At 44.0% G+C, this 27,659-nt stretch overlaps 1 protein-coding gene and 1 non-coding gene across 5 annotated transcripts in view; both read left to right on the top strand.

Annotated features, from left to right (window-relative positions):
• ADAMTS17 (ADAM metallopeptidase with thrombospondin type 1 motif 17) overlaps positions 1-27,659 on the top strand; it is a 350,614-nt gene that overhangs the window by 52,384 nt on the left and 270,571 nt on the right. For all 4 annotated transcript variants that reach the window (XM_030873117.2, XM_030873118.3, XM_060293908.1 and 1 more), the window contains one exon: positions 17,481-17,653. In XM_030873117.2, the coding sequence (XP_030728977.1) occupies positions 17,481-17,653 (173 nt within the window). The remainder of the gene's footprint in view (positions 1-17,480; positions 17,654-27,659) is intronic.
• On the top strand, positions 4,876-4,982 carry LOC115861966 (U6 spliceosomal RNA). Its single transcript, XR_004042950.1, has one exon. It is a non-coding gene; the product is annotated as a U6 spliceosomal RNA (small nuclear RNA).

Here is a 27,659-nt window from a genome sequence, read left to right as displayed (position 1 = left end):
TCTTGTTTGTCCTTGGCTTTGAATTTTAGAAGATTTATGATACTTAGGAAACTTGCTGGCTGTTCCTCTTGGTTTGGCATTAGCCATTGTTTTATAGCCATTCTACAGCTAACTCCAGGGCAGCCCTGGAGGGAGGTATGGCGGGAGGTATGTTGCTGGTACTTTGTATCTAGCATTGCCCTGTGGACAGAAGGAGGCCTGTAGATCCCTATTTAAGTGTCCCGTCAGTTCAGAATGTACAGTACTGCTCCCTGGGGAGGTACAGGATCCCACCACAGCCTGGTAGAGCCGACTACACAGATGCCTACTGAACATCGTGCTTGTCTGCCTGTCCTCTAGTAGCAGGTCTGAGATGGGATGCTGACTGTTGTGATCAAGGGAGACCTGTTCACCCAAGTCTTGGTGCTGGCTTTAGGTAGACCTCTCCTCACTGCAATTTGAGTATGTACAGAAAACCCATTTGAGGGTCTGAGTTCAAATACTATAGCCTATAAGGGAAAGGATATGCAGAGAAAACATATCTTTGGAAAGGGTTTATTTCAGGACCAGAATAAATTTTAGAAAACCGGTATCCTAATGGGATGTAAGAAGATAAGGCTTTACTATGGAAAACAGTATGGAGTTTCCTTAAAAAAATAAAAACAGAACTACCATGTGATCCAGTGATCCCACTCCTGGGCATATATCCAGAAAAGATGAAAACTCTAATTTGAAAAGATACATGCCCCCCAATGTTAATAGTAGCACTATTTCTAATAGCCAAGACATGGAAGCAACCTAAGTGTCCATCAACAGGTGAATGGATAAAGAAGGTGTGGTGTATGTATACAATGGAATATTCCTCATCCATAAAAAGTGAAACATTGCCATTTGCAGCAACATGGATGGACCTAGACATTATCATACATTATCATACTAAATGAAGTAAGTCAGACAGAAGGACAAATATTGTATGATATCACTTATATGTGGAATCTAAAAAAAATACAAATGATTTTATTTACAAAACAGAAACAGACTCACAGACTTAGAAAACAAACTTATGGTTACCAAAGGGGAAAGGTGGGGAGGGATAAATTATGGGATTAACATATACACACTACTATATATAAAATAGGTAAGCAACAAGGATTTACTGTATAGCACAGGGAACTATATTCAATACCTTATAATAATCTATAATGGAAAATAATCTGAAAATACATCTATATAACTGAATCACTTTGCTGTACACCTGTAACTACACAATACTGTAAATCTACTATACTTCAATAAAAAAGAGAACATTTGGACCTAAACAGATGTCAGAAGTCATAAAAAAAGAAGATAGGACTTTAAGAAGCAAAAGCCATAAGAACTGCAGAATGAGATTTAAAAACAGTAAACTTAAAAGGGAACTGGTGAGATAATGAAAGCTTATAAAACTCGTTTGCTGTAGCAGAATTAAAATCTACAAGGGAGGCACTACGGAATTGAAACAACATTACACATTTGAATTAGTGATGTAGAGAATAAATGTGACATGCTTCTTTGGGGGCAAAGGAAGGAAAGAATAGAGTGGTGAGAAAGGAAGTGATAGAAATGGGGTACAGAAAATGTAAGTCCAATTTTAGAATCTCTGTAGAAGGAACCCCTCTGCTCAAGTTAGGATAGGGGCATTCATCAAAGATTTTTAATGAATAAAGACTTTCTGGAAGGTTTAAAAAAATCTCAGTTTACCAGATAAAAGGCTTACTGTGTTTTGATCAAAATTCATATACATAGGCCCACAGTTATTTATTCTGGCAAAATTTGTGAATTATAAGAATAATAGGAAAAGTTATACCAGTATTCAAGCAGACAAAACAGGTTACTTAAAAGAAACAAAAATCTGGCAGGCCTGAGTTGTCCATGATACTAAGTCCTAGAAGACAGTGGAGCCAGGACTGCAGTGTTGGGACAAGAAGTGACTGTGCAGTCTTCCCTGGTGGCGCAGTGGTTAAGAATCCGCCTGCCAATGCATGGGACACAGGTTCGAGCCCTGGTCTGGGAAGATCCCACATGCTGTGGAGCAACTAAGCCTGTGCACCACAACTACTGAGCCTGCACTCTAGAACTCATGAGCCACAACTACTGAGCCTGCATGTTGCAACTACTGAAACCCATGTGCCTAGAGCCTGTGCTCTGCAACAAGAGAAGACGCCGCAATGAGAAGCCCACGTACCGCAACGAAGAGTAGCCCCTGCTCGCCACAACTAGAGAAAACCCACGTGCAGCAACGAAGACCCAGTGCAGCCAAAAATAAATAAATAAATTTATTAAAAAAAAAAAAGTGACTGTGCTCCAAGAATATGACACTCAGACAATTTGTTGTTCACCTGTGAGGGCACCTGATGCTCTTAGATATGTAAGAGGTTAGAAACCAGACACCCTGCTTGTCCTTCTAGGAAGGATTTCTTTAAAACATAATTGCAGTTGATTATGAGCTGAAGCAAAACTAAAAGATTAGAAATAGGGAGGGCATGATATAAAGAGTTGATGTGGATGATTGAAACTGGTTTAACAGAGTTAAGCCTAACTAATTGATGCAAATACAGTTCCAAATGGAAAGCAATAATTAAAAAGTTAAGGGAAGATCAAAGACCTTCCCTTAAATGTAAGGGCTAAAACTATCATGGTCCTAGAAGAAAATATAGGAATAAATCTTTATGACCTTGAATTAGGCAATGGTTTCTTAGATATGAATGATATCAAAAACACAAGCAACCAAAGAAAATAAAGATAAATTGGATTTAATCAAAGTTAAAATATTTTGTGCTTCAAAGGATACCATCAAGAAAGTTAAAGGATAACTCACATGATAGAAGAAAATTTCTCCAAATCATATATCTGATGAGGGACTTGTATCTGGGATATATCCTATAATTCAACTATAAAAAGACAACTCAATTGAAAAGTAGACAAAGGACTTGAAAAGATAGTTCTCTGAAGAATATACATATAATTGGCCAATGATCACATGAAAAAATGCTCAGCATTATTAGACACCAGAGGAATGCAAATCAAAACCACAGTGAGATACCATTTCGTACCCACTTGGATAATTACAATAAAAAAGATGGACAATAACAAGTGTTGGTGGAAATGTAGAGAAATTAGAACCCTCATATGGTGCTGCTGGGAATATAAAATGGTACAGACACTTGAAGAACAGGTTGGCAGTTCCTCAAAGGTTTAAGCAAAGGGTTACGACATGACCTAGCAATTCTACTCCAAGGTATACACCCAAGAGAAATTAAAACATTTATTCACATAAAAACTTATACGTGAATGTTCATAGGAGCATTAGTCACAATAGCCAAAATATGAAAACAACCCAAATGTCCATCAACTGATGAATGGAAAACAAAGTGGTATTCCATGCAATGGAATCTTATTTGGCAACAAAAAGGAATAAAGTACAGATACATGCTGGATGGATGAACCTTGAAAATATTTTCATAAGAGAAAGAAGCTAGAAACAAAAGACCACATATTAAATGATTCTATTTATATGAAATGTTCAGAATAGGCAAACCTATGGAGACAGAAAGTAACTAGTGATTTCGTAGGGCGGGGGTGGTAGAGGACGAAATGAGAAGTGGTTGCTAATGGGTATAATGTTTCATTTTGGGTGATAAAAATGGTATATTTGTGTCATCATGGTTGTGCAACTCTGAGAATATACCAAAAGCTATTGAATTGTATCCTTAAAATGGATGAATTGTATGGTATGTGAATCATATCTCAATAAAGCTGTTGTAAAAAGTAAGGAAAGGTGTAAAATATAAAGTACTTTAATAATATTCTGTACCTCAAATTTAAGAAATATTTTCAAATCAGAAAAGTGGGGGACTTCCCTGGTGGCACAGTGGTTAAGAATCCATCTGCCAATGCAGGGGACATGGATTTGACCCCTGGTTCGGGAAGATCCCACATGCCGTGGAATAACTAAGCCCATGCACCATAACTACTGAGCCTGCTCTCTAGAGCCCGTGAGCCACAACTGCTGAGCTTGTGTGCCACAGCTACTGAAGCCTGCGCATCTAGAGCCCATGCTCTGCAACAAGACAAGCCACCACAATGAGAAGCCTGCACACCGCAACAAAGAGTATCCCCCACTCACAGCAACTAGAGAAAGCCCACGCACAGCAACGAAGACCCAACGCAGCCATAAATAAATAAAGAAAGAAAGAAAGAAAAGAAAAGTGGAAAGGAATCTGGGAGAAAAAAGGGATGTTAAATTCTTCTCTGCCCAAAGGGAAAGCCAAAGTTCTACTATGTTCTTGACATGGAAAGAATGTTTCCTAAGATTGTAAGGATAGCTTATTGTAGAATTTCTTCCTAAGTACTGGAGATGATAAACTCAGTGAAATATAGCTCACATAGGAAAATAGAGAAAAGGAACTAAAAACATGACAGAAGATAAAAAATTATCATTTTTATAATAAATATAAAGGCATTAAAACCCTCTATTCAATGACAGAGACTCAGAAATGACACCAAAAAGTTATGGTAAAAGCATGGGTAAAGATTTAAACATCAAATACAATTAAAAGGTGATGGGGGCTTCCCTGGTGGCGCAGTGGTTGAGAGTCTGCCTGCCGATGCAGGGGACACAGGTTCGTGCTCCAGTCCGGGAAGATCCCACATGCCGCGGAGCGGCTGGGCCCGTGAGCCATGGCTGCTGAGCCTGCGCATCCAGAGCCTGTACTCCGCAACGGGAGAGGCCACAACAGTGAGAGGCCCACGTACCGCAAAAAAAAAAAAGTGATAAAATCAAGGAAATACTTATCATAGTACTACAGAAGTCTAATATTCTTCCATTTCTTCTTTCACTTATTTTAAAACTCTTTAGTGCTTGTGTCAGCAGCACATGTACTAAAATTGGAACAATACAGAGAAGAGTAGCATGGCCCCTGTGTAAGGATGACACACAAATTCATGAAGCATTCCATATTTTTAATCTAACTTTAAGAAACAAATGAGCTTATTTACAAAACAGAAACAGACTTACAGGTATCAGAAACAAACTTACGATTACCAAAGGCGAAACATGGCAGGGAGGCTTAAATTAGGAGCTTGGAATTAACGTACACGCACTACTATATGTAAGATAACCAACAAGACTTAACTGTATAGCACAGGGAACTCTACTCAGTATTCTGTGATAACCTATATGAGAAAAGAACCTGAAAAAGAATGAATACATGTGTATGTATAACTAAATCACTTTTCTGTGCACCTGAAACTAACACAACGTTGTAAATCAACTATACTTCAATTAAGTTTAAAAAATAAATGAAAGTAAATAAAATAAAATGAGGTTGTGGTAAGACCACTCTCCCCTCAAAAAAACTATTTACTGAACATCTACTATGTGCTAGGCACTAGGTATGGAGTGATGAATAAACTGGCATGATTCCTGTTCTCACAGCTTCCTGTAGAGTGGAAGAGACTGTTATTAAACACAGAGCAGTTAAATTATTTCAAATTGTGGTTAAGTGCTCCAAGGAAAAGAGAAGTGTGCTCTGGTGACTTAGGTGAAGGGGTCCAAGGACATCCTCATTGAGGAAACGGCATTTGAGTTGTGAGGACAAGTCAGTCAGGTGGCTGTTTGGAAAAGAATTTACCAAATGGAGCTATTCCATGTTCAGAGGCCAGGGTGTGGGGAGGAGTTTCAGTGCTTGAACTCATGAAGGCCAGTGTGATTATGTGGTTGCTCCCTACTTGGACTTTAGGGGAAGCCACAGGACGACAGAGGGAGGCCACAGGAAATTGGGAGTGGGGGGTCTTAGTGAATTTGCGAGTTGGCATAACGAGGGTTTCCATTCCCTCTGCTGTTTGACTGGTTTGCTCATCCTGGTGGAGCCCAAGGCTACTTTACATGTGGAAGTCCAAGGAATGGCTGACGTGCCATAAAGGAACCACTCACCTCTTGGTGACCCAGTGGGGACATTGGAAGTTTGGGACCCCCACTAGTAAGGGTGTCAGGAGAACTGCAGCCATGCTCAGATGAATGTGCCTTTCTGGGCAGGTTCTTTGGCCCTGGAGTGTCCTCGGCATTCGGGAAGGGAGTTCTTTGGGAAAGAGTCATAGTCTGGTGACTGGATCTAGGCCAAAAGAGGAGCACTTGACTTATTTTACCACCTCTAGGTCTGCTGGTGGGTTATTTGAGCTCTCTCTCCATTTGTTAGGGGACATCTTGGGCTTCTGTGAAACTCAAGGGGCCTTTGGAGGAGTGAAGGATGTCTGATTGTTAACTGCTCTGGAAATATGTGGGCATCCAATATATTTGGAAGAACCCCTGACATCCAAGACAGAACCATAAATTTGTTTTCCCTAAGCTTCTAAAAAGAGGGTAAAGGATTTTTTGATCCTTTTGTTCCTTGTTTATGGACTTCATTCTCTCATTCACTTACACATTCAAAAATAATGACTGAATGCCAACTACGTACATACCACCCTGCTCAGTGTGGGAGATACAGAGGCGAGAAGGGCAGTCCCCACCCTCAAAACCCAGATACTTGTGGAGATGTATAGCCCACGACCCGAGGCTATGCTGAGCACTATCGGGTATCAGGGGAGGGGTGGAAGGAAGAAGCCTTCACCTATATTTTAGTTTTGTGTTGAAGCAATGAAGAGTTCCTGGTCCAAAGATATGGCCTGCCCTCCTTGCAAAGATGGAGGAATATCTGCTCTGTCTGAAGTTTCTTGTACTTCTTTGCCAAAGATGAAAGACCATCTGTCAAAAGAAACAATATCCAGGAACCCTGTGGGGGATTCCAGGTGCAGAAGACAAGTTGATTTCTTTTCAGGCTTTTGTTTGTCCCGTCTTGCTCTGGCCGAAACATGGCACGTTAATTAATTTCTCTCTCCAAGCTATGTATTTGGGGGATGTTCTTTTTTTCTCTTCCATCAATTTAGAAGATAGAATCATCAAGCTCCAGTAGGCTAGTGTAATCTTTCAGCAATAGACTTAACTGAAAAGTGGTGGTGAGAAGCACATGATAATTCCAAACATTTGCATTTGTTTTCTTGAATTTGCCAAATGTATCTTGATGGACCTCTGAGATGACTGTTCTTTCTGGGAATCACACGTTGTCCTGATTGTCCTGACTATGTGGCTATACACACTTCAACTCATGTGAAGGTGACCTGCCCAGTCCACACTTCTTAAGGCAAGAAAGAAGATGGGCATCTGTTATGGACTAAAATGTGTCCCCACTAATCTCTGTGTTGAAGTTCTAACCCCCAGCACCTCAGACTAGGAATGTGTTTGGAAATAGGGCCTTTAAAGAAGGGATTATAGTTAAATGAGGTCATTAGGGAGTCCTTGTAAGAAGAGGAAATTTGGACTTAGATGGGTAAAGAGGGAAGATCTGTGAAGATGAAGACAGAAGGCAGCCATCTGCAAATCAGGAAGAGAGGCCTCAGAAGAAACCAACCCTGCCGACACCTCAATCTTGGCTTCTAGTCTCCAGAACTGTGAAGAGATAAATGTCTGTTGTTTAAGCCACCCAGTCTGTTACTTTGTAATGGCAACCCTAGCTGACTAATGCAGTATCTTTTACGGGAAACATTTAATATTTAATAGAGGTTGAGACAAGGTTTTAGACTGATGTGAAATAAACCAGAAAACACAGCCATCTGCCTTACCTTCAGGGAACCCTATGACAGCCAGTGTGAAACATTCTTACTGGAATAGGCCCAGCGTCTTTGTTAGATGGTGCTACCTTGCATTTTCCATTTTTCCTGCTTCTTTTTTTCTGGTTGTACAGCTCTGCCCTTTCCTGATACAATGAATAGTGCTTTTCTTCCTTCTCTCCTTCCAGTTGGAAGCCTGCTTTCCCTAGGAGTCTGGGCTGTTTCCTTGACGGTTCTTTCATCTGTGGGGTATTTATAGGACTGTTAAAGTTTTACATGCTTCTCTCCCTCCCTTGAGGGGAGCACCCAGCGCCCGGCCAGCCACAGATTCAGGGTTTGACTGGCACCTGTTGAACAATTATCGTCTTTTCTCAGTTGGTGTGAGGTGGGCGTATTAGAAGCCTTGTTCTTCCTTGCTGGCAGTCTGTGACTGGACAGGGAGAGTGGTAGAAACCGAGTGAAGATGGCAGTCTTCCGTGGGCCTGGGTTTTCTTATTGGATGTGTGAGTTTTTTCCATCTCAAGCTTCCTTCAATTCTAGTATTTTCCAGCAGTGTTCCTGTTTCTCTCCTCCCCAGACCTCACCAAAGTCTGTACCATTTCCTCACCTCTCACTTTTTTCCCTTCCCTGGCCTGGTGTCCGCTCCCCTGTCCTCAGCAGCACTCTCCGTAAGACCCACCTGGGTCTGGACCTGGCCCTCTGCTGTGCTGGAGGAGCTGAGCAGCCCCTCCTCCTGAGACTTTATTTTCCCTGCTCTTGTGACGCTGTGCTCTGCTTTCCCTGCACCTCGCCATCCGCCCCCCGCTTGGTTCCGTTTCTTCTCTCCAGTCATGCAGTTTGGAGGTCCCGGAAGGATCGGTCTGGGATCGTTGCTTCCTAGATGCCTATCTCTGATCTCGCCTTTGCTTTTGAGCGCCAAGTCTGCACACTCGACAGCCAACTTGACCTCTCCACTTGGGTACTTTAAAAGCACCTGAAACTAACAAGGCCAAAACTTGCAGTGCTTTTTTTTTTCACACCTGGTCCTGTTCCAGGGGTCCCTAATTCAGTGGTTAGCACAACCATGCAAACCAGGAGTTATCCTTGATAGCCCTTCTTTACCCACCCAAATATCCCCAGTATTCTTGGTCTCACCTTCTAAGTACCTACTGAATCTATTTGCTTCCTTTCACCGGCAGTTGCCCCTTTTGTCTAGCTGTGGTCCCTATGTACCTGAGCTCCTGTAGTGGTCATCCAACTAGTGTCCCCACTTCCATGTCCCCCTGGAATCTGTTCTACCCATAACAGCCAGGGTGACACATTGGAAACACAAGCCCTAGATGGCTTCCCACTGCTCTGGGGTTAAAGAAGAAAACCCTGAGCACATTGCATTTGACCCTTCAAGTGTGCCCCTGCCTTATTGCTCAAGCCTCTTGGCCAGCCACACTCTCTCTTGGATCTCTGTGGTTTCTAGAACATGCCATGCCTTCTTCTGTCCCCAGGGCCTATGTACCTGCTGTCCCCACTGCCTGGACTGCTCCCATCTCCTCTCTTCTCACTGCCACTGATTAACTGTTGCTTATCTTCCTAATCTTGGCCCTAGTGTCACTTCCTGATGGAACCCAATCTAAATTGGAACCCCCTTCTTTTTATCCTGTCATAGTATTATCTATTCTTTCTTGCAAACATTTGTTATATTTGTAATTTTTATATATTCATTTGTTCATTTGATTAATGTTTATTCCTCCTAGGTGGTCACCTACATTACCTAGCACATAGTAGGTTCACAATTCAATATTTGTTGACCAAATGAGTATCTTCACAATTCAATATTTGGTGACCAAATGAGTATCTTCCCACCTCACCCACAGACAGTAGTGCCTGGTTGCTTGGTGCCCACGTGGCTCTGACCATGGGTGGAAAGGTCTGGCAGGGCCAGCTCAGCCTTCTTACCCCTGGTCCTGCTGCCTCCCAGGGTGGGGGGGTGTGTGGGACACCTCCTGCCTAATGAAGGGACTGATTTTGGACTCCAAGGTTGATCAGTTCTTCATTCAGCATCTTAACCACAAAAAACCCTATTTTCCACCTTTCTTTGTAAGGAATTTACATGAAAAAAATATGCCTTTTATAAAAGTGACTTGGCCTTGGGGGAAGTTATTTAAAGAATTCATACTTGGAGCGCAAAACTTATTTTTTTCCTTTTAAAAAAAAAAAGAGAGAAGGCCATTATTTTTCAAGGATATTGGATTTATGCAGCTGCCAAAAGTTCACCTGGCTGGGAGTGCTTCTGCACATGTGGAACCATCGTTTCTAGTTGAAAAGGTAGTTTTTTGTTTGTTTTTAAATAAGCAGACCCTTTGGTTGAAGAAAATAAAAGTGATCAGAAAATAGTTTTTTTGGACCTGATAATTTTCTTGGAAAGCATGTTGTTTGTCTGTGTGTGTGCAAACTTAAAAACGAGACTTGTTGTTCATGCTTCCTCCTCCAGTACTTTCCCCATGTTGACTATGAATCTGTAAGGTGCTGTCCTTGGGTCTTTGGATGTGGCAGTGATAGGTTGTTGGGAAATCTATGGCACACACTGATGCTTGCATTTCCTTCACAGGGCACCCCATTGATTGGTTTTCGTTAAAGATGACTCAGAATGAAGGGCAGCATTCCTGTCTATGGCAGGGTTCTGCAGTGTGGAAGTGCATATCCAATATCTTAATATTTCCATGGTGAAGAAATAAATCCTTATTTCTAGAACTGGGAGGAGTCCTTGAAGCTTGAATGAAATATAGGAATTAGTTCTAGGACTGACCCTCTCATTTTAGGCTATATCAGTTTGTGTCTAGTTAGGAAAACAGAAACTGTGCTAGGTATTTCTAATTATGAGATTTAACACAGGGAATTGGTTACTTCAGTGTCAAAGTCTGAATGAGCAAAAGTGGAGCTGAGGTAACCCAGGTAATAGCTATCACCCCAGGGCTGGGGAAAGAAAAGAGAAAAGGTGGCATTTCCAAGACCACAGAGCTTGCAGCAGTGGTCTGTGGGGCTTGGGCTCAGACCTGTGAGGGACATCAGACCACCAATGAGGTACAGCCAAGCAGGTGTCTCTATGGATGTACCTCTGAGGGAGATGAGGAGGCTTGTCTGGGAGTTCCCCAGGAGCTGGAGGCTAGAGACACAGCTACCCAATACTGCTGGAACAATGCCACCCTGAGCTGAAACACAGGAGCCCATTCTCCCCATCTCCTGCCTTCCAGTCTCCCTACAGCGCCCCCTGTTGGCAGAGCTGAACAGGAAGCCAGCTAGCAAGGGAGTCCAGGAAATAATTTACAGGCCCCCAACCCCAGAGTGGAGCACAGAAGAGAGGGCTGGGAGAAAAAGGGCAAATAACTGGTGCACAGGAAATGGATACCTTTCTGTTAAGTGGCACTTTCAACGGCATCAAGATCAGGCCCAGGTGAATTTTCAGAGTTCCCAACTCCCACCCTGAAGGTATTTTTATTACATCTCATGGCTGCTTATTTTGGGAGATTTAAAGACAAAAGGTAGTGGGGCTATTGGACATGCAGTTGAAACCACACATCTTACCATTTTTCATGCTGTGGCAGCGGTGGCTTTGGTTCCTTGAAAATGGGTTGGTGTGGCCATGGCGGGGGTGTCTGTACACAGAAATCTCGCTTGTGGCGACAATCGGTCTCTCCTCCAAGGAGTGTGACTGTCTGTTTTCCATCTTAATGAGAAACATTTGATTTCCATTCTTCTATCCTGTGTGAAATGTCATTAATGTTTCATGGTTTAAATAGCTGATTTCATGTACCGTCATGTTTTGTGTTCTATCATATTTCTGATGATTAAAATATTCTGCCCTCTGGAATGTTGGGAGGTTACATTGGGATGTTGAGCAGGAGTTATAAGCCACTCCTCTTGAAACTGATATTTTTGTATAATTATAACTTATTGTTGCATGATTGAGGATGTTCTTAGAGAAACTCTTTCATGCCCCTACCCAGTAAGAAATGTCGAAGACAACAAGTTGATTGGTGAGTGTCTAGACTAGAGGTCCTGATCAGACCCTGTAGGGTGCATACAAGATGGGCTTCCCTGGTAGCGCAGTGGTTGAGAGTCCGCCTGCTGATGCAGGGGACACGGGTTCGTGCCCCGGTCCGGGAAGATCCCACATGCCGCGGAGCAGCTAGACCCGTGAGCCGTGGCCACTGAGCCTGCGCGTCCAGAAAAAAAAAAAAAAAAAAAGAATCCACTATTGGTTCTGGGTCATGCATGCAAAGTTTAAAAATTAGCATTTATACCCTAGTAGTTAACAGCAATAATAGTAATGTAATAATAAGTATAGAAATAAGACTAGCAGCATCATTTGAGTGTGCTTATTATATACCTGACCCTGTGTTAGTTTCCCCACATCCACCCTAAGAGAGCAGAATAATTATCCCCTTGTTTTAGAGATGAGGAAGCTTGCCCCTGGCCACCCCAGCACGAGCAGACTCTACCCAGCTCTGTTGGATGTCACAGCTGGGCTCCTCACAATTAGAGTTGTCCCCTCCTCCTTAGGTAGAGGGAGTACTGTGTGAGAATTCAATTTTAGGACATTTAGGTTAAGTTCCTTGAAACTTAATCTTGTTATTAATTAGGAATTTCAAAGAGTTAAAAAAATTCACTCAATTAAGTGTAATTCTCGAATGTTATGTTCCTACTATGCACCAGGCAGTGCTCGGCGCTTTGGTGGGTCCAGAGGGTAATGTTTGGGTCCTTAAGCTCACAGTCTAGCCCAGAAGGCAAGCATAGACCCATGTTAGACTATAACATGGATGGGAGTTTGGAGTTTGCAGGATTGCTGGGGAGCAGGGGATTCAGGGGGCACTCCAAGCACCTCAGAGTTGGCTGTCCAGGTCCTCCACCTGCAGTGGGCCATGGCGGGGGTGGAGGGCGGTCACTTGGGCAAGCTGCATGGACCCCAGAGCTCCAGTCTCCTGCTTAGTCTGATCTGAGAGGTTTTACTGTTCTCATGGCTACTTCTGTTTTCTAGTTTTGAATTAGTTTTCGATGTGGTAGGTACAGAAAAAAGAAAAGTCCCATCCACGTGTCCTGCATGGCAGCCCAGCCAGTTCAGGCGGGGGAGCTGTAGACCCTTGTGCCTTGGGTGGGCTGTGCCACCGAGTGAACAAGGGGACCCTGCCTGCCCAGCAGCACCCCTCTTATTCCGGAAGCCAGTGTCACCATCTGTGCTCTCACCTCTTCTTTCTAACTCAGACCACCTGTCATCCCCCTTTCTTGGTTCTGCTGCCCCACTCTTGCCCTCCTGTTATGTTGGCTGCTGGGCCCTTGGTCCTTCTGGGTGCTCTCACTGCCCCCTCCCCTGCGGACTGAGGGATCACTTGAGGCTGCCGACTTGGAACACGCAGTGGAATTTCTTTGGAATTCCCTTTGATGAGTGTTTTTAATTTTCCGTCCTTCAGTGTTATAGAAGGGACTGAGGGATCACTTGAGGCTTCTGATGGGTTTGCCTTTGTCCTGCCCACTAGAGAGCTGGAGAAAACCCATGGTTAATGCAGCTAAAAGAATACGTGATTCTGGACTCTTCCCCAGGTTCTGGTTGTCCACCGTGCTAGTGTACCCAGGTGGGGACGTTCTTGATCTGGACCTTGAGTGCTGTGTGTGGGAAATGTTTATTTTTCTGTCTTGAATGACAAGTTCAGGTTAAGTCTGCATCTCCCTGTTGACTCTGTAAGCATGTTTGACACCTGCTACCTAGTTCCTAGTGGTGGAGACTCATCTTTGTCTTCTCAGCCTGAAGAGCCCAGTGCCCTTGGGAAGCTGTCTCCACTTCCTCCACCATGTCTGCTTTCCCTCTAATTTGCTTCTGCAGCTGGCAGTGCTCCTTTGGCACAAAGAGTAACCTGAGGTCTTCTCTGGTGATGACATTATAGAATCAGACATGCAAGGATCCTCCTTGTGCAGCGGGACGTAGAGTAATTTCAGGGCTGGCTTCTACCGTTTGAACTCTCATACCAAATATTTTGTGATTTATGCATTGGTTTTCCCTAGTGAATACCTAAATACTCTATTGTTGTTAAACTAAAGAAATATCTATACTATATAGAGCTTGGCAGTTCATAACTAAGCTTATTTTTTACTTTACCAAGAGCAGAACTAACAACTACAGGAAATTATGTATTTGCTCAGAATTTTCATCAGTCTCCAAACTCTTAGAATAAGTAATATATAATTTGAATATGCTAAAAGTACAACATTTAGAATGCCATTGTTTTCTTCCTTGTCTTTTTCTCTCCCGCATCTTGTTCCAAACAAGATTCAGGGTAACTTGCATAAACACACACAGTTTTCTTTTTTAATGGATAATTGAGGCAAAAGGAAAATAAATGTAAGAAAAATATGAAGCCAGAGATTGAAAATCTACCAAGTCAGCACCAAACCCCAGCAATGTGCTGGCAAAAGAAACTGCTGGGCTGGACTTGGGAATGATCCCCAGTGTCTGTGACAACAGGAGAGGGCCTGGGGCCTTGCAGGTTGTGGTCTGTCCTCATCAGTGGGGTGAGGGCCGCCTTCCTTGTTCCCACAGTGGAGGGAGACAGCTAATGACCGAGTGAGGTTGGAGGGCCCCCAGGTGGCTGCACGCCTGCCTGGCCTGAACTTTGACTTCTCCTGTGAGGTCTAAATCCAGCACCCATGTTATTATGAAATTGGTGTTTTTCTTCTTGCTTTTCAATATGCTTATAATCTGTGAATATTTGTATTGATGAAACTTTGTTTATTAGGGTATATTTATGCAGTTCATGGAATTAAAAGTGAAAATAGATTATGATTCGGTTTTCTCTGTAGGAAAGGAAGAACCATCAGAAGTGATGGCTCTAGAGCTTTGCTGGTGGAGGTGTTGCTGGGAGCAGGGAGAGAAGAGGAGGGTGAGCTTCCCTCCCCTTCCACCCCTGTTCCCACCTGCAGGGATAGGGAATGCAGGTCCTCGGTCTCTTACCTGCTATTACCCAACCCAGGCTTTTGGACAGACTGTTGAGCCTTTATTGTTTCACTGCAGAAAGAGTGGTGCCTTTGATGAGGGCTTGTTGCCCTAGACTTCACTGGAGTGGGTATTCAGTATGTGGCCCGGGCACCGCATTGCCTTTTGAAATCTGAAAAATTTTGATCTCCTGAAACCCACCTAGCAGTGGGGCTCTGAATCGAGGCTTGGGGCCTCTCCTCTTGTGCTTGGGACAGGACAGAGTCCTGGGGTATGTGGGGGTCACCAGCCAGCCTAGCGTGGTTGTGGCGTGACAGCCCCAGTTAGCAGTCCTTGGTGAGGGGGGCTCAGGTAAGAGCACACATGGCCCGGGAGCTGGCTGTGTAGTTGCTGCTGTTGCTTAAGGGCCTGGTGCGAGTGGAGGCCATCTGAGCGGAAGGAGCTGTCACTGAAGGCTGCTTCTCCTGGTCAGGCCCTGCAGCAGCCAAGTCAGTATACAGCATCCTTTCCCGCTGAGTTTTCTGTGGCCTTTCCCATCCCCATGTTTTAAGTTCAGCAACAGCGAGGAGCATGTTCGCACCCAAAGCCAATGCAAGCGGGAGAGTCAGAGCTGCTGGGTGAAGCCTGAGTTCTAGGGCCAAATTTACCCCTGCCCAGTGCTTGACTTCAGCTTTGTTATGTGGGAAAGAGGGATTTCACTCTCTCATTCATCCATGTATTCGGTCATTCACTCACTCAAGCATACATTCATTCAGTGAGTGTTTATTTCGCAACATGTGCTGGGCCTGGGGCTGGGGGCAGTGAAAGGGACAGATGAGGTAGTTGTAGTGCAAACCCTTTAAAAACCACAGAGCACCTGACTGTTGTGTTTTACCTGTGACTGAGTGTTCTGGGCATATGTTAACGTGCAGCATTTTACCCTTTATGATACCCTGTTTATTAGCTCTCCAAGGTCCATCAGGGAGGGAGGGGCAGGTCTTGTTTGTTTCTACTTGAAAGGGTGATGCCCAGTGCATCATTTTGATGTGTGAAATGTCCAGGGGGTGATGTGCTCCTCTGGTGGGGAGTGCTGGGCTACCTTTCTTAGTACTCCCCTCTTACGTGTTTAAGCTCGCCATCTTCCAGAGAAATGTCAGTAGTGCATCCTTTAGACTCTGCTAAAAATGCAGCTCTTTTCATACAGGAACCAGAAAATATAGACATGGTGTGAAAACAAGCAGCCAGTGTGGGGAAGAGCTGCAGAGGAGTTCATGAGTTGGGATGCTGAGAGATGGGCAATAAATCCCAACTTTGGGAGGAGCTGAGGCACAGTTTGGCTTGTGGTCGCCTGGGAGAATGTGGATGAGCTCGTTATAGCAAAGCTCCTGCTTGGGTGGCCCTTTAGTTCTGCTGCTTTAAAATGTGGCTGACATGGCTCATCACAAATTCCAAGATGGACAGGTTGGCCTGATCCAGGCAGTGAGCACCCAGCAGGCATGCTGAGCCCAGGATTTGGAGGTCACCCATGGTCCACCTTCCTCGTGTTCCGAGACGACCCGTTGGTGAATATGGGTGTAGGTCCAGAGAGAGATCCTCAAAGAGGGGCCTCTTTCATTTTGGCCATGTACAAAGGCAGTACCATCTGACACCTTACCTTTTATCTTAGAATAGACCCTGCCTTCCCGAATTAGATTCCTGAGGCCTGGAAGTCTCCATGGGAGGTGGGCCTGGCTTTGGGGAGGAGGGAACCACCCTGCAGGTTGACAAGACATATATGTAGATTTATATCTGCTTCTCTCTACATCACTAAATAATCTTCACAGTTGTACTTTTCATGGCTGCCTGCTGTTTTACCATTGTTGGCTTTCTCTGTGGTTGGATTTTAGGTTGTTTTTCAGTTTGTCTCACTGCACGGACTATTCTTGTTTGTACACTATGACCCATAGTTCAGTTTTTTCTTATAGCATGCATCTTTGGTTCTGGAATGCTTGGGTCACTGTATGAGGGTTGGGTTTACTGCATGGAAGTTGTAGCAGAGCTGGCTTCCGTGTGAGCTGGTATAAAGATGGAAAAAATCGCTATCAAATTAAGGAACTGCCTTTCTATTCACATTCGGATTCTGAAAGTGCACGTTATTCATATCAACCTTTGATGTTAGTCAGAGGCGTTTGCACCCACAAATCTGTGTGTCAGTCCTCACATGGCAGCTTTGAGCGTCCAGACATCCTGACGTGGGCTCAAAATAATGACCATAGCTGTTTAGCAAGTAAGATCTTCTAGGAAATCAGTTGATCTGAGGGGAGTCAGTGGAGAATTACTTACTGTTTACTAATACCTTCCCTGTGGTAAGGAAAGAACAAACTCCAATCTTGGCCTGGATGTGTGTGTCCTGTTTTTTTTTTTTTTGAAATACTGCTTTTGTGCCTGCTAAAGTTTGTAGCTCCGTATTTGTGACTCTCAGTGTGGTCTCTGGACTGCCCTCTTCCAGGCCCCTGCTCATTGGCCCAGCAGTGGGTCATGGTGCTTTCAGAAAGCCTGGGGGTCTGTATCATTAACCCTACCTGCTGGGCCCAGGCTTCCTTTTCCTCCACAGACTGTGCTGTTCTCCCCGTTCCCTGCAGGGACAGGTTTTCTATTCTGTACTCTTTGGCCCCATCTGCCCCATCGCTGCCACAGTGGGTGGGTGTGACCCTCGTGACATCTGGCCCCCAGGCATGCAGGCTCAGCCTCGGCAGCAGAGGGCATGGACGCTGGGCCTGGCCACTGGCCGGGGAAGACTGACCATTCTCTTGGGGAGGCTTGATGGAAGGCCTGTTCACTGCGTGGACAGGAAGCCAATACACTAAAGGGCTGCACAGATGTCTCTATTGTTTTCTAGAAAAGAAGAAGCCGAGGAGGGGCTGGCCGTCACGAGACTGGCGGGAGCGGAGGAATGCCATCCGGCTGACCACCGAGCACACAGTGGAGACGCTGGTGGTGGCCGATGCTGACATGGTGCAGTACCATGGGGCCGAGGCCGCCCAGAGGTTCATCCTCACTGTTATGAACATGGTGAGTCCGGGACCAGCACCTGACCAGGGGTTTTGCTTCCTCTTGGACGAGCACTCTGCATGTGGGTGCTGGCCATCTTCTCCTGGCGGGGAGGGATGGGGACATACACAGCCTTGTGACCCCTGGGCAACATGGAGCACAGGGGGCTGGGAGGTGCCCCCAGGGAGAGGCCTGACTCGCCAGCCTGGGCTGGTGTGGGGTCAGCGCCTGAGTCTGTCTGCACTCCTCACCAGAGGCCTCCCAAGACCCTTTCTATGGGTAAATGCCCCTCCAAGGGGATTCAACACTAAGTCAGTCCCTGATCTAAGGAGCCAACAGTCTCATAGGAGGAATCAAGATCAGACTTTAATATAAAACAGAGCTTGTCGTGCGCAAGGAAGAGAGGTTATCTAGTTGAGGGAACCAAGGAAGCAACATATGTCTACATCTGATTTGTTGAATGAGGAGTGAGGGAGACCTTCACTTGGTGGGTAGGTTGGGGAGGGACCTCATGCCTCAGATTTTAGATGCAGGTGGTTGTTTGCACAGAAGGATGTTTGTGTGCATCCCAACTCCACCCATCTATTCACTCTCCTAACAAGCATTTTTGAAGACCTCCTGGCATTGTGTTAGTTGCTAGGGGGACAAATGCCAAAAGACCTGGTCCTTCCCTCAGGAGGCAGTGGTGTCACAGATGGGTGGAGTGTCTGTGTTTCAGTAGACATCTCTGCAGGGAGCACTGGGGGCTGGGTGGAGGGCTGGGGAGTGATCACCCCACAGCATGGAGGCTTCATGAAAGAGCTGACCCTTCAACTGTGTTTGCCAGATGGGGGAGCGGTGGCAGGTCATGCAGGGGATGCCGCAGGAGCTGCATCTGGGAGAGGGCAGGTGGTGTGATGTGGCTGCAGTAGGGAGTGGAGCAGCCTTAATGTGGGGATGTGCATAGGGTCAGGATGTTGGCGGGGGGAAAGGCATCCCTAGGAGCGGAGCCGCCGACGGGGAGGGGAGAAACATGTCTGGAGCGAGGTTTGGAAGAGCAACCCCAGCAGCTGCACTTGCGTGGATTGGAGTGAGAAGGGCAAGAAGGAGCACTGGGAATGGAGTGTGTGAGGAGAGAGGGTGTGAACTAAGGGGCAGGAGTGGGGATGGAGGAGGCATTCATGCAGAGAGGAGGATGTGCTGGGAGGAAAGACCCACAGGACTTGGTGCCTGGCTTGGAGAGGCAGGAGGAGGAGGCGAGAGAAATCCAGGGGACCCCTGGGCTATAACCTGGGTGGCTGGGTGGATGGTGGGCCACTGGATGGGAAAAGAAGGAAGAGAGCATTTGGGGACACAGCGAGGAGTTCTAGTCTGGACAGCCTGGCTTCGAGTTCCCCACGGGAGCTCAGGATGGAGGGCCTGGCTGGAAGTAGGGACTGGGGCTGATCGGCACACAGCTGGGAGCTGCAGCTGTTGGCGTGGCCAGCCATGTCCAGGTGGAGCACATCGGGGAGAAGAGAAGCTGCCCACAGATGGCCCAGTGGAGTGCCAGTCCCAGGGGGCCAGGCAGAGGATGGGGAGCTGGCAGAAGGGCAGACAGACTGGGCAGAGGTTGTCCCTAAGGAAAGAGGTGAGAGGTGCAGGAAGGGAGTGGTTAACAATGCCAGATGCTGCAGCCGGGTCCCCGAAGGGATAGCTTTCGGGATTGTTGGGGGTGGCAGCTGGGTAGGGGCAAACTGAAATGAGACCAGGAAGTGAAGAAGTAGAAACAGCATCGCAGAAGATCTTGGCTGAGGGAGAAGAGAAAAGAGCCTTGCTAGGTGGAATCAGGGTCAAGGAGGACTTTGGAGAGGGAAAGGGGTCAGGGATTACAAGTGTGGGGTTTAGGCCCAGACAGGCCTGGACCAGGACTCCTGCTCTGAGCACAGAGCTGGCTGGCAGTGTCAGAACCGCTCTGAGCTGACTCCCCCTGCAGGAAGAGTAGCGAGGCAGGGGCTTAGCCACCCCGAGGGCCTTGTGCCTGGCTGCGAAGGCACGTAAGGCTCATGGAAAGAGAGTGAGAAGAGAAGGCCAGTCCCTGGGCTGTGCTGGGGGGGGTGAGAGATGGCTAAAGGCAGCCCAAGAGCAGGGAGGCTAGAGACATCGCCAAGGTCACACAGGAAATCACTGGTGGGGCTGTGACCATCAGGCCAAGCCTGTCTATAACTGGCCACAGGGAAATATATGGTCATGAACCCCACCCTGGGCTAATGGGGGTGGCGAGCCTCATGGCAGTCCTGGCCCCTGTGAAGACAAGGCTCTGGTACTTTGACCTCTGTCAGGGTGACTTGCCAGTGCTTGCTTTCGGGACACGTATCAATTTGCAGGAAATTCCATCTGTCTGGTCCACACGCCCTCAGACAGGCCGTGCTCTAAAGCTGAGGCTGCTTTGGTGGTGCGTGGAGATTAGAGTCTTTAAGGTGAGTTGCTGTTTGGACCCGCAGACCTCCCTATAGGATGGGCTCTTCTGAAAAGCAAATGGAGATGTGGACCCCCTGTGGGACTGATCCAGGACTTATCTGTTTTCAAGACATGGGCACAACATGAGGCACTTGGTCACCCTCCCTTTCAAAGTCATCAACTCTGGGAGTTCCATTAACTTCTTTCCTTCCTCCCTCCCTCCTTCTTTTCTCCCTCCCTCCCTCCCTCCCTCCCTTCCTTCCTCTCGCTTCTTTCCTTCCTTCCTTTCTCTTTCTTTCTTCAGATTTTTAAAACTTGTGGTTAAAAAATACATACCATAAAATTTTCTCTCTCACCCACCTTTAAGTCTTCAGTTCTATGACATTTAGGTACATTCACATTGTTGTACAGCCATCATCACCATTCATCCCCAGAATTCTTTTTGTTTTGCAAAACTGAAACTCTGTACACATTAAACACTAACAGCCCATTCTCCCCTCGCCCAGCCCCTGACAACCAACCTTCTACTTTCTGTCTCTATGAATTTGACAACTCTAGGGACTTTATATAAGTGGAGGTACACAGTATTTGTTCTTTTGTGACTAGTTTATTTCACTCAGCATGATGTCCTCCAGGTTGGTCCATGTTTTAGCAGGTGTCAGAATCTCCTTCCTTTTGGCTGCATAATATTCCACTGTGTGGACAGACTACATTTTGTTTGTCTCTTCATCCATGGATGAACATTCGGGTTGCCTCCTCCTAAGGCTCTGTGCACAATGCTGCTGTGACCATGGTGTACAGTCTATCTCAGTCCCTGCTTTCACTTCTTTTGGGTATGGACCCAGAAGTGGAATTGCTTCTGTTAACTTTTAATGGTTCTTGTCCCTGATTTGAGAAATATTTCTGAGTTCCACATTTGCACAAGCCCAGGTCTCCCCGGTGGCTGATTAATGCTGTAGTTGCCCAGAGGAAGCCCAGGAGTGGGCTGCTGGGGCCTGGCTTGGCACCAGACTCTTTCACCTGTAGGTAATTTTATCTCATTTATATTTTTTGTCCAGGGCACAAGTCCAAAGAATAAACATTCATTACAACAACTAAAGTAATAATAAGGCAAAGCTCCTAGTTTGGCGTTTGCTTTCCTAATTTTATCATCTGGACAAGGGCAGCTATTTTATCACAGGCTGGGAGAGGGGTTGTACGTGGGAACATTGTTCTCCCCACGAGCCATGGGCTGTAAGGACTGAACTACAGGGGCTGAGTGGTGGTGATGCTTGGCTTTAATTTGACCCTCTTCAGTCCTCTTCAACTGCTGGTACTATGATGTTGGAGGCTCCAGATCCCGCTGCTGAGGGCAAATCTGGGGCCAATCACATTAATTTTGGATTTACATGTTTCTTAATGAGGCCTGCCTAATAAGAGCAGTGGCACTTTGGTGAAGGGCATGTGGCATTTGTACACTGACACTTAGCCCTTCAGTCATCTGCCCTTGGAGTTTCTTGGCCAGTCTGATGAGGCCAGAAAGCAAATGAAAGCAGAGTGTCTGATCCACTCACAGACTCTCGCTACTGGCAACCTGTTTCTGTTGCTCTAGCTGTGGGTCGCTCTTCAGCATATTTAAAAACAAGTTACATTCAGACAGTGCATCTTACTTTAAACAAGGCCGCCCTCCACCATCATCACCGTCCTTCAATTTCTTAAACTCTAGTGTAGAAAATCCAAAGAATTCTATCCTGCCTGTGGCTGTTTCAGAAAAGGGATTTCTGTTAGTAAGATCATCTTTAAGCCAGGCAGATGGGAAAGGATTGTGGCTGGGCCAAGGAGCCCTATCATTAGACAGGGCCCCCGGGTGCAGCCAGCAGGAAGGTGAGGCCAGCCAACCCCTCTTTTTCCTGTCGGACAGTGTTTTCTGTGGCTGTGTAGGACTGAAACAGCTCTGTCTCCTTAGCTCCTCTGGATTTGGAAGGAAATCTGCTGGAGTGGTTGCCACCTTTATTCCAACCGGTTTCTCTCCAGCATCATCTGGTGCCAGTGTCCAGGCGCCCACACCTCCCTGCCCTCCCACTTGGGTCTCTGTGGGCAGGGGACCGGCTCAACTCTTATGTGCCACTCTGACCCCAGGAGCTAAACACAGACAAGTCCCTGTCCCCAAGGCAGGCCAGGGGGCTTGCGGGACCTATGTGTGTTGTAGCACATCCACAGCTGGGAGAATTTGGTGTCAAGTGCTCACAGTTTTCATAGCATCTTAGAGTTGTGGTGTATTAGATCTATGTCAATCAGTAGCCCAATAGCCCATGTTTGAGAGGAAGGAAGGAAGTGTGTTTGTGATGCACTGACCAGTCCAAATGGAAGCTTCCTGATTTCATGTCACTTCCTCCTCATACCTGGTGGATTTCATCATTCTCATTTTACAGAAAGGAAAGAGAGGCTTGTGGGGAGTACAGGGTGCAGACCCAGTGAGTACTTAGCAGGGTGAGGACTCAGGCCTGGGCTGAGGGACCCCTCTACCACCTTGTCAAGGTGATGAGCATATCTCAAATCTGCCTTTTCTCTCCATCTCCACCCTGGACTGACTGCCATTATTTTTTACCTCGACAACTGCAGGAGTTTTCTTGCTGGGCTCCTCACTTCCATTTTCTCCCCCCTTGAATCCTTGATGTAGAATGGCCAGCAAGATATTCTTCCAACAGGATTAGGACCTTGTCACTAGGCAGTTCTGAGACTCTCTGTGGCTTTCATCATTGTGGATATGGAAATCCTTCCCCTTCTGCACTCCCAGACCGTGTGGCTGGGGTCCGCCTGCTTCTCCTGGGCTTCATTCGTTTCTCCACGTTAGCACAGACTCCTGCCATGTGGGCCACTATTTCTCAGGGGCCCCAGCTCCTCTCTGACTTGTGGTAACTCTTTGTCAGGAATGTTCTTCACCCCGCTTCATACATGGCTAGCTCCTCTTTTAGGTCTCTGTGTAAATGTCCCCTTAGAGGGGCCCTCCTTGCTGACTCCTCTGAGAAGGCCACCTGTTTTCTTTATCATAGCAGTCTGGTTTTTACTTGGTGGTTCTTATCTTGATTTATAATTCCACATTTATTTCCTTTTTAAAAATCATCTTGCTGCGGAGTTTTTGTATGCTATTGAATTTAAGCTGGTATAAAATCAGAGTGCTATAACGTTAGGATGTTAAATGTAATGCTCATAGTAACCACAAAGAAAATAGCTATAAAATATACATAAAAGGAAATGAGAAGGGAATTAAAAAGTTTCACCATAAAAAATTCAGCATGCAAAATAATCAGTAATGTAGGAAATGAGGGACCCCCAAAAAAAAGCTATAAAACATATAGAAAACAAATAGCAAAATGCACAGGTAAGTCCCTCCTTGTCAGTAATTATCTTAAATGTATGGATTAAACTCTCCAGTCAAAAGACAGATTGGCAGAATGAATATAAAAAAATGCTCCAATGTGTACAAGAGGCTCACTTTATATCAAAAAACACAAATACATTGAAAGTAAAAGAATGGAAAAAGATATTCCATGCAGATAGTAACCATAAGAGATCATGAGTGGTTATACTAATATGATACAAGATAGACTTTAGTAAAAAAAAATGTTACAAGAGACAAAGAAGGATATTAATAAAAGTTTCAATACAGGAAGAAGATATAACAGTTACAAGTATTTATGTACCTAATAACAAATCATTAAAATATATGAAGCAAAAATTTGTAGAATTGTAGTGAGAAATATGCAGTTTTCTATAATAATAATTAGAGACTTCACCCCCGCCCCCACCCCCCACTCTCAGTAGTGGATAGGAAAACTAGACAGAAGATAAGTAAGGATATAGAGGACTTGAGCAACACAATAAGCCAACTAGATCTAACAAGATATACAGAACACTCTACCCAGTAGCAGCAGGATATTACTTTTTTTTTTCAAATGCACATGGGGCATGCTCCAGGATATACTGTATATTAGCTCACAGATTAAGTTTCATCAGATTTAAAAGATATCATACAAAGTATCTTCTCCAACCACAGTGGGATTAAGTTAGAAATCAGTAACAGAAGGAAAACTGGAGAATTCACAAATATGTGGAAATTAAACAACACACTCTTAGACAACCAGTGGGTCAAGGGAGAAATTACAGGGGAAATGAGAAAATGCATAAAGCTGAATTAAAATGAAAACACAACATACCGAAACTTATGGAACACAGTGAAAGCAGTGCTCAGAAGGAAATGTATAGCTGTAAAATGCTTACATTAAAAGAAGGATCTCAAATCAATAACCTAACTTCACACCTTAAAGAGCTAGAAGAGCAAACTAAACTCAAAGCTAGCAGAAGGAAGGAAATAATAAAGATTAGAGCAGAAATAAATAAAATAAAGAATAGAAAAACAATAGAGAAATCAACAAAACCAAGAATTGAGTTTTCAAAAAAATTAACAAAATTGATAAACCTTTAGCTAGACTGATTATAAAAAAAACTTGAATTACTAAAATCAGAAATGAAAGTGGGGATATGACTACCAATTCTATAGAAGCAAAAAGGATTATAAAAGAATACTGTATGAATTCGGCAATTGGGATTGACATGTATACACTGATGTGTATAAAATTGATGACTAATAAGGACCTGCTGTATAAAAAAATAAATAAAATTCAAAAATTCAAAAAAAAATACTATGAACCATTGTATGCCCACAGATCGGATAACCTAGATGAACTGGACAAATACCTATAGAAACACAGAGCTTACCAAGACTTAATCACAAAGATCTAGAAAATCTGAATAGACCTATAACTAGTAAGGAGATTGAATCAGTAATCAGAAACCTCCTGACAAAGGAAAGCCCTGAACCTGACAGCTTAACTGGTGAATTATACCGTACATTTAAAGGAGAACTAATTAATCAGTCCTCCTCAAACTCTTCCAAAAAACTGAAGAGGAGAAAATGCTTTCTAACTCTTTTCTATGAAGCTAGCATTGCCCTCATACCAAAGCCGGATAAAGACACTACAAGAAAAGAAAACTGTAGTTCCTTATGAATAAGAAAACAATTTCCCTTTTGAACATTATTACAAAAATTCTCAACAAAATACTAGCAAACCAGAATCATATTGTGCACCATGACAAACTGGGATTTACTTCTAGAATGCAAGGATGGTTCAACATACAAAAATCAAGCAGTGTAATGTACCACATTAACAGAAGGAAGCAAAAAATCACATAATTGTCTCAAGTGATGTTGAAAAAGCATTGGATAAAATTCATCTGTCTTTCATGATAAAAAACACTCAACAAACTAGGAATAGAAGGAAGCTACCTCAACATTATAAAAGGCATATATGAAAAACCCATAGTGAATGTAATACTCAATGGTGACAGATTGAAAACTTCTCCTCTAAGATCAGGAACAAGACAAGGATGCTTACTTTCACTACTTCTATCCAACATAGTACTGGAAGTCCTAGCCAGAGCAATTAATCAAGAAAAAGGAAGGAAAGGAAAGAAGTAAAATTATCTGTGTTTACAGACAGCATGAGCCATGTAGAAAATCATGAAATCCTACACACAAAAATTAGAACTAATAAAATAATTCAGCAAATTAGCAGGGTGCAAAACCAGTGTACACAAATCAGTTGCATTTCTGTAACTAACAATGAACAATCTGAAAAGGAAATTAAGAAAACCATTCCATTTACAATAGTGTCAAAAAGAATAAAATACTTAGGAATTAAAGAGGTAAAAAACTTGTACACTAAAATCTACAAAACATTGATGGAAAAAGAGAAGACATAAATAAATGGAAAGACACTGATGTTCATGGATTAGTAGTCTTATAATAAAAATGTCAGTACTGCCCAAAGCAATGTACAGATTCATGCAGTCACTAGCAAAATGCTAACAACATTTTTCCTTGCAGAAATTGAGAAATTCATTCTAAAATTTGCATGGAATCTCGAGAGACCCTGAATAGCCAAAACAATCTTGGAAAAGAAAAAGTTGGAAGACTCATTTCCTGATTTCAAAATTTACTACAAAGGTATAGTAATCAAAACACTGTGATACTGGCATAAAGACAAACATATAGACCAGTGGAATCGAATAGAGAGCCCAGAAATATGCTCTGACATATGTGGTCAAATGCTTTTCAACAAGACTACAAAGACCATTCAATGGGGAAGTGACAGTCTTTTGAACAAGTGGTGATGGGAAGACTGGATATGTACATGCAAAAAGGATGAAGTTGGACCCTTACCTAACATCATATACAAAAATTAATTCAAAATGGGTTACAGACCTGAATGTAAGAGCTAAAACTATAAAAATCCTAGAAGGAAACATAGGGGAAAACTTCCTGACATTGGATTTGGCAATAATTTCTTGGATATTATACCAAAGGCACAGGCAACAAAAGAAAAAAGTAGACAAATTGGTCTTCACCAAATTTTAAAACTTATGCATCAAAGGACACTATAAACAGAGTAAAAAGGCAACTCAAAAAATGGGAGAAAATACTTGCAAATTACATATCTGATAGTATCCAGAATATATAGAGAACACCAAAATTCGACAACAACAACAAAACTAAACAACCTGATTTTAAAATGGGCAAAGGACTTGAATAGACATTTCTCCAAAGAAGATACACAAATGGCCAGTAATCATATGAAAAGATATTCAGTGTCACTAATCATTAGGGAAATGCAAATCAAAATGACAATGAGATATTATGTTACTCTCATTAAAATGCTGTTACTAAAAATATTGTAAAATAACAGGTGTTGACAAGGATATGGAGAAATGGGCACCCTTGTGTACTGTTCTTGGGACCATAAAATGGTGCAGCTCCTTTGGAAAACAGTATGATGATTCTTAAAAAAATAGAATTTTAATATGATCCACTTCTGGGTATATACCCCAAAGAAGTGAAAGCAGGGTCATGAACAGAAACTTGTACACCCATGTTCATAGCAGCATTATTCACAATAGTCAAAAGGAGGAGGCAACTCAGTGTTCACTGAAGGATGAATGGGTAGACAGAAATGTGATATATACATTCAATTAACTATCATTCAGCCTTAAAAAAGGAAGGAAATTCTGACACATGCTACAAGGATGAACCTTGAGAACATTATGTTAAATGAAATAAGCCAGTCACAAAAGTATAAATATTGTACAAATACTGTATGATTACACTCAAATGAAGTGCCTGGAGTAGTCAAATTCATAGAGACAGAAAGTAGAATGGTGGTTGCCAGGGGCTAGAGCAGGATGGGGAATGGAGAATTAGTGTTTAATAGCTGCAGAATTTCAATTGAGGAAAATGAAAAAGTTCTGTAGATGGATAGTAGTGATTGTTCCACAACAATCTGAGTGTACTTAATGCCGCTAAACCATACACTTAAAAATGTAAATTTCATATTATGCATATTTAACAGAATTTTTAAAAACCCACCCTGCTTACTGTCTTTGCACCATCTGTAAGCTCATCGAGGTAGGACTGTGTGTACACCTTTGTCGTTATTTCCCCAGTGCCTTGTACATGTGCAGGTGATCAAGAAATTTTTGTGGCATCTGTGAACTCATAAATGAGTGACTAATG

Source organism: Globicephala melas, chromosome 2, assembly GCF_963455315.2.
Source record: "Globicephala melas chromosome 2, mGloMel1.2, whole genome shotgun sequence".
Taxonomy (NCBI): domain Eukaryota; kingdom Metazoa; phylum Chordata; class Mammalia; order Artiodactyla; family Delphinidae; genus Globicephala; species Globicephala melas.
This window is presented reverse-complemented; position numbering and strand designations above follow the sequence as displayed.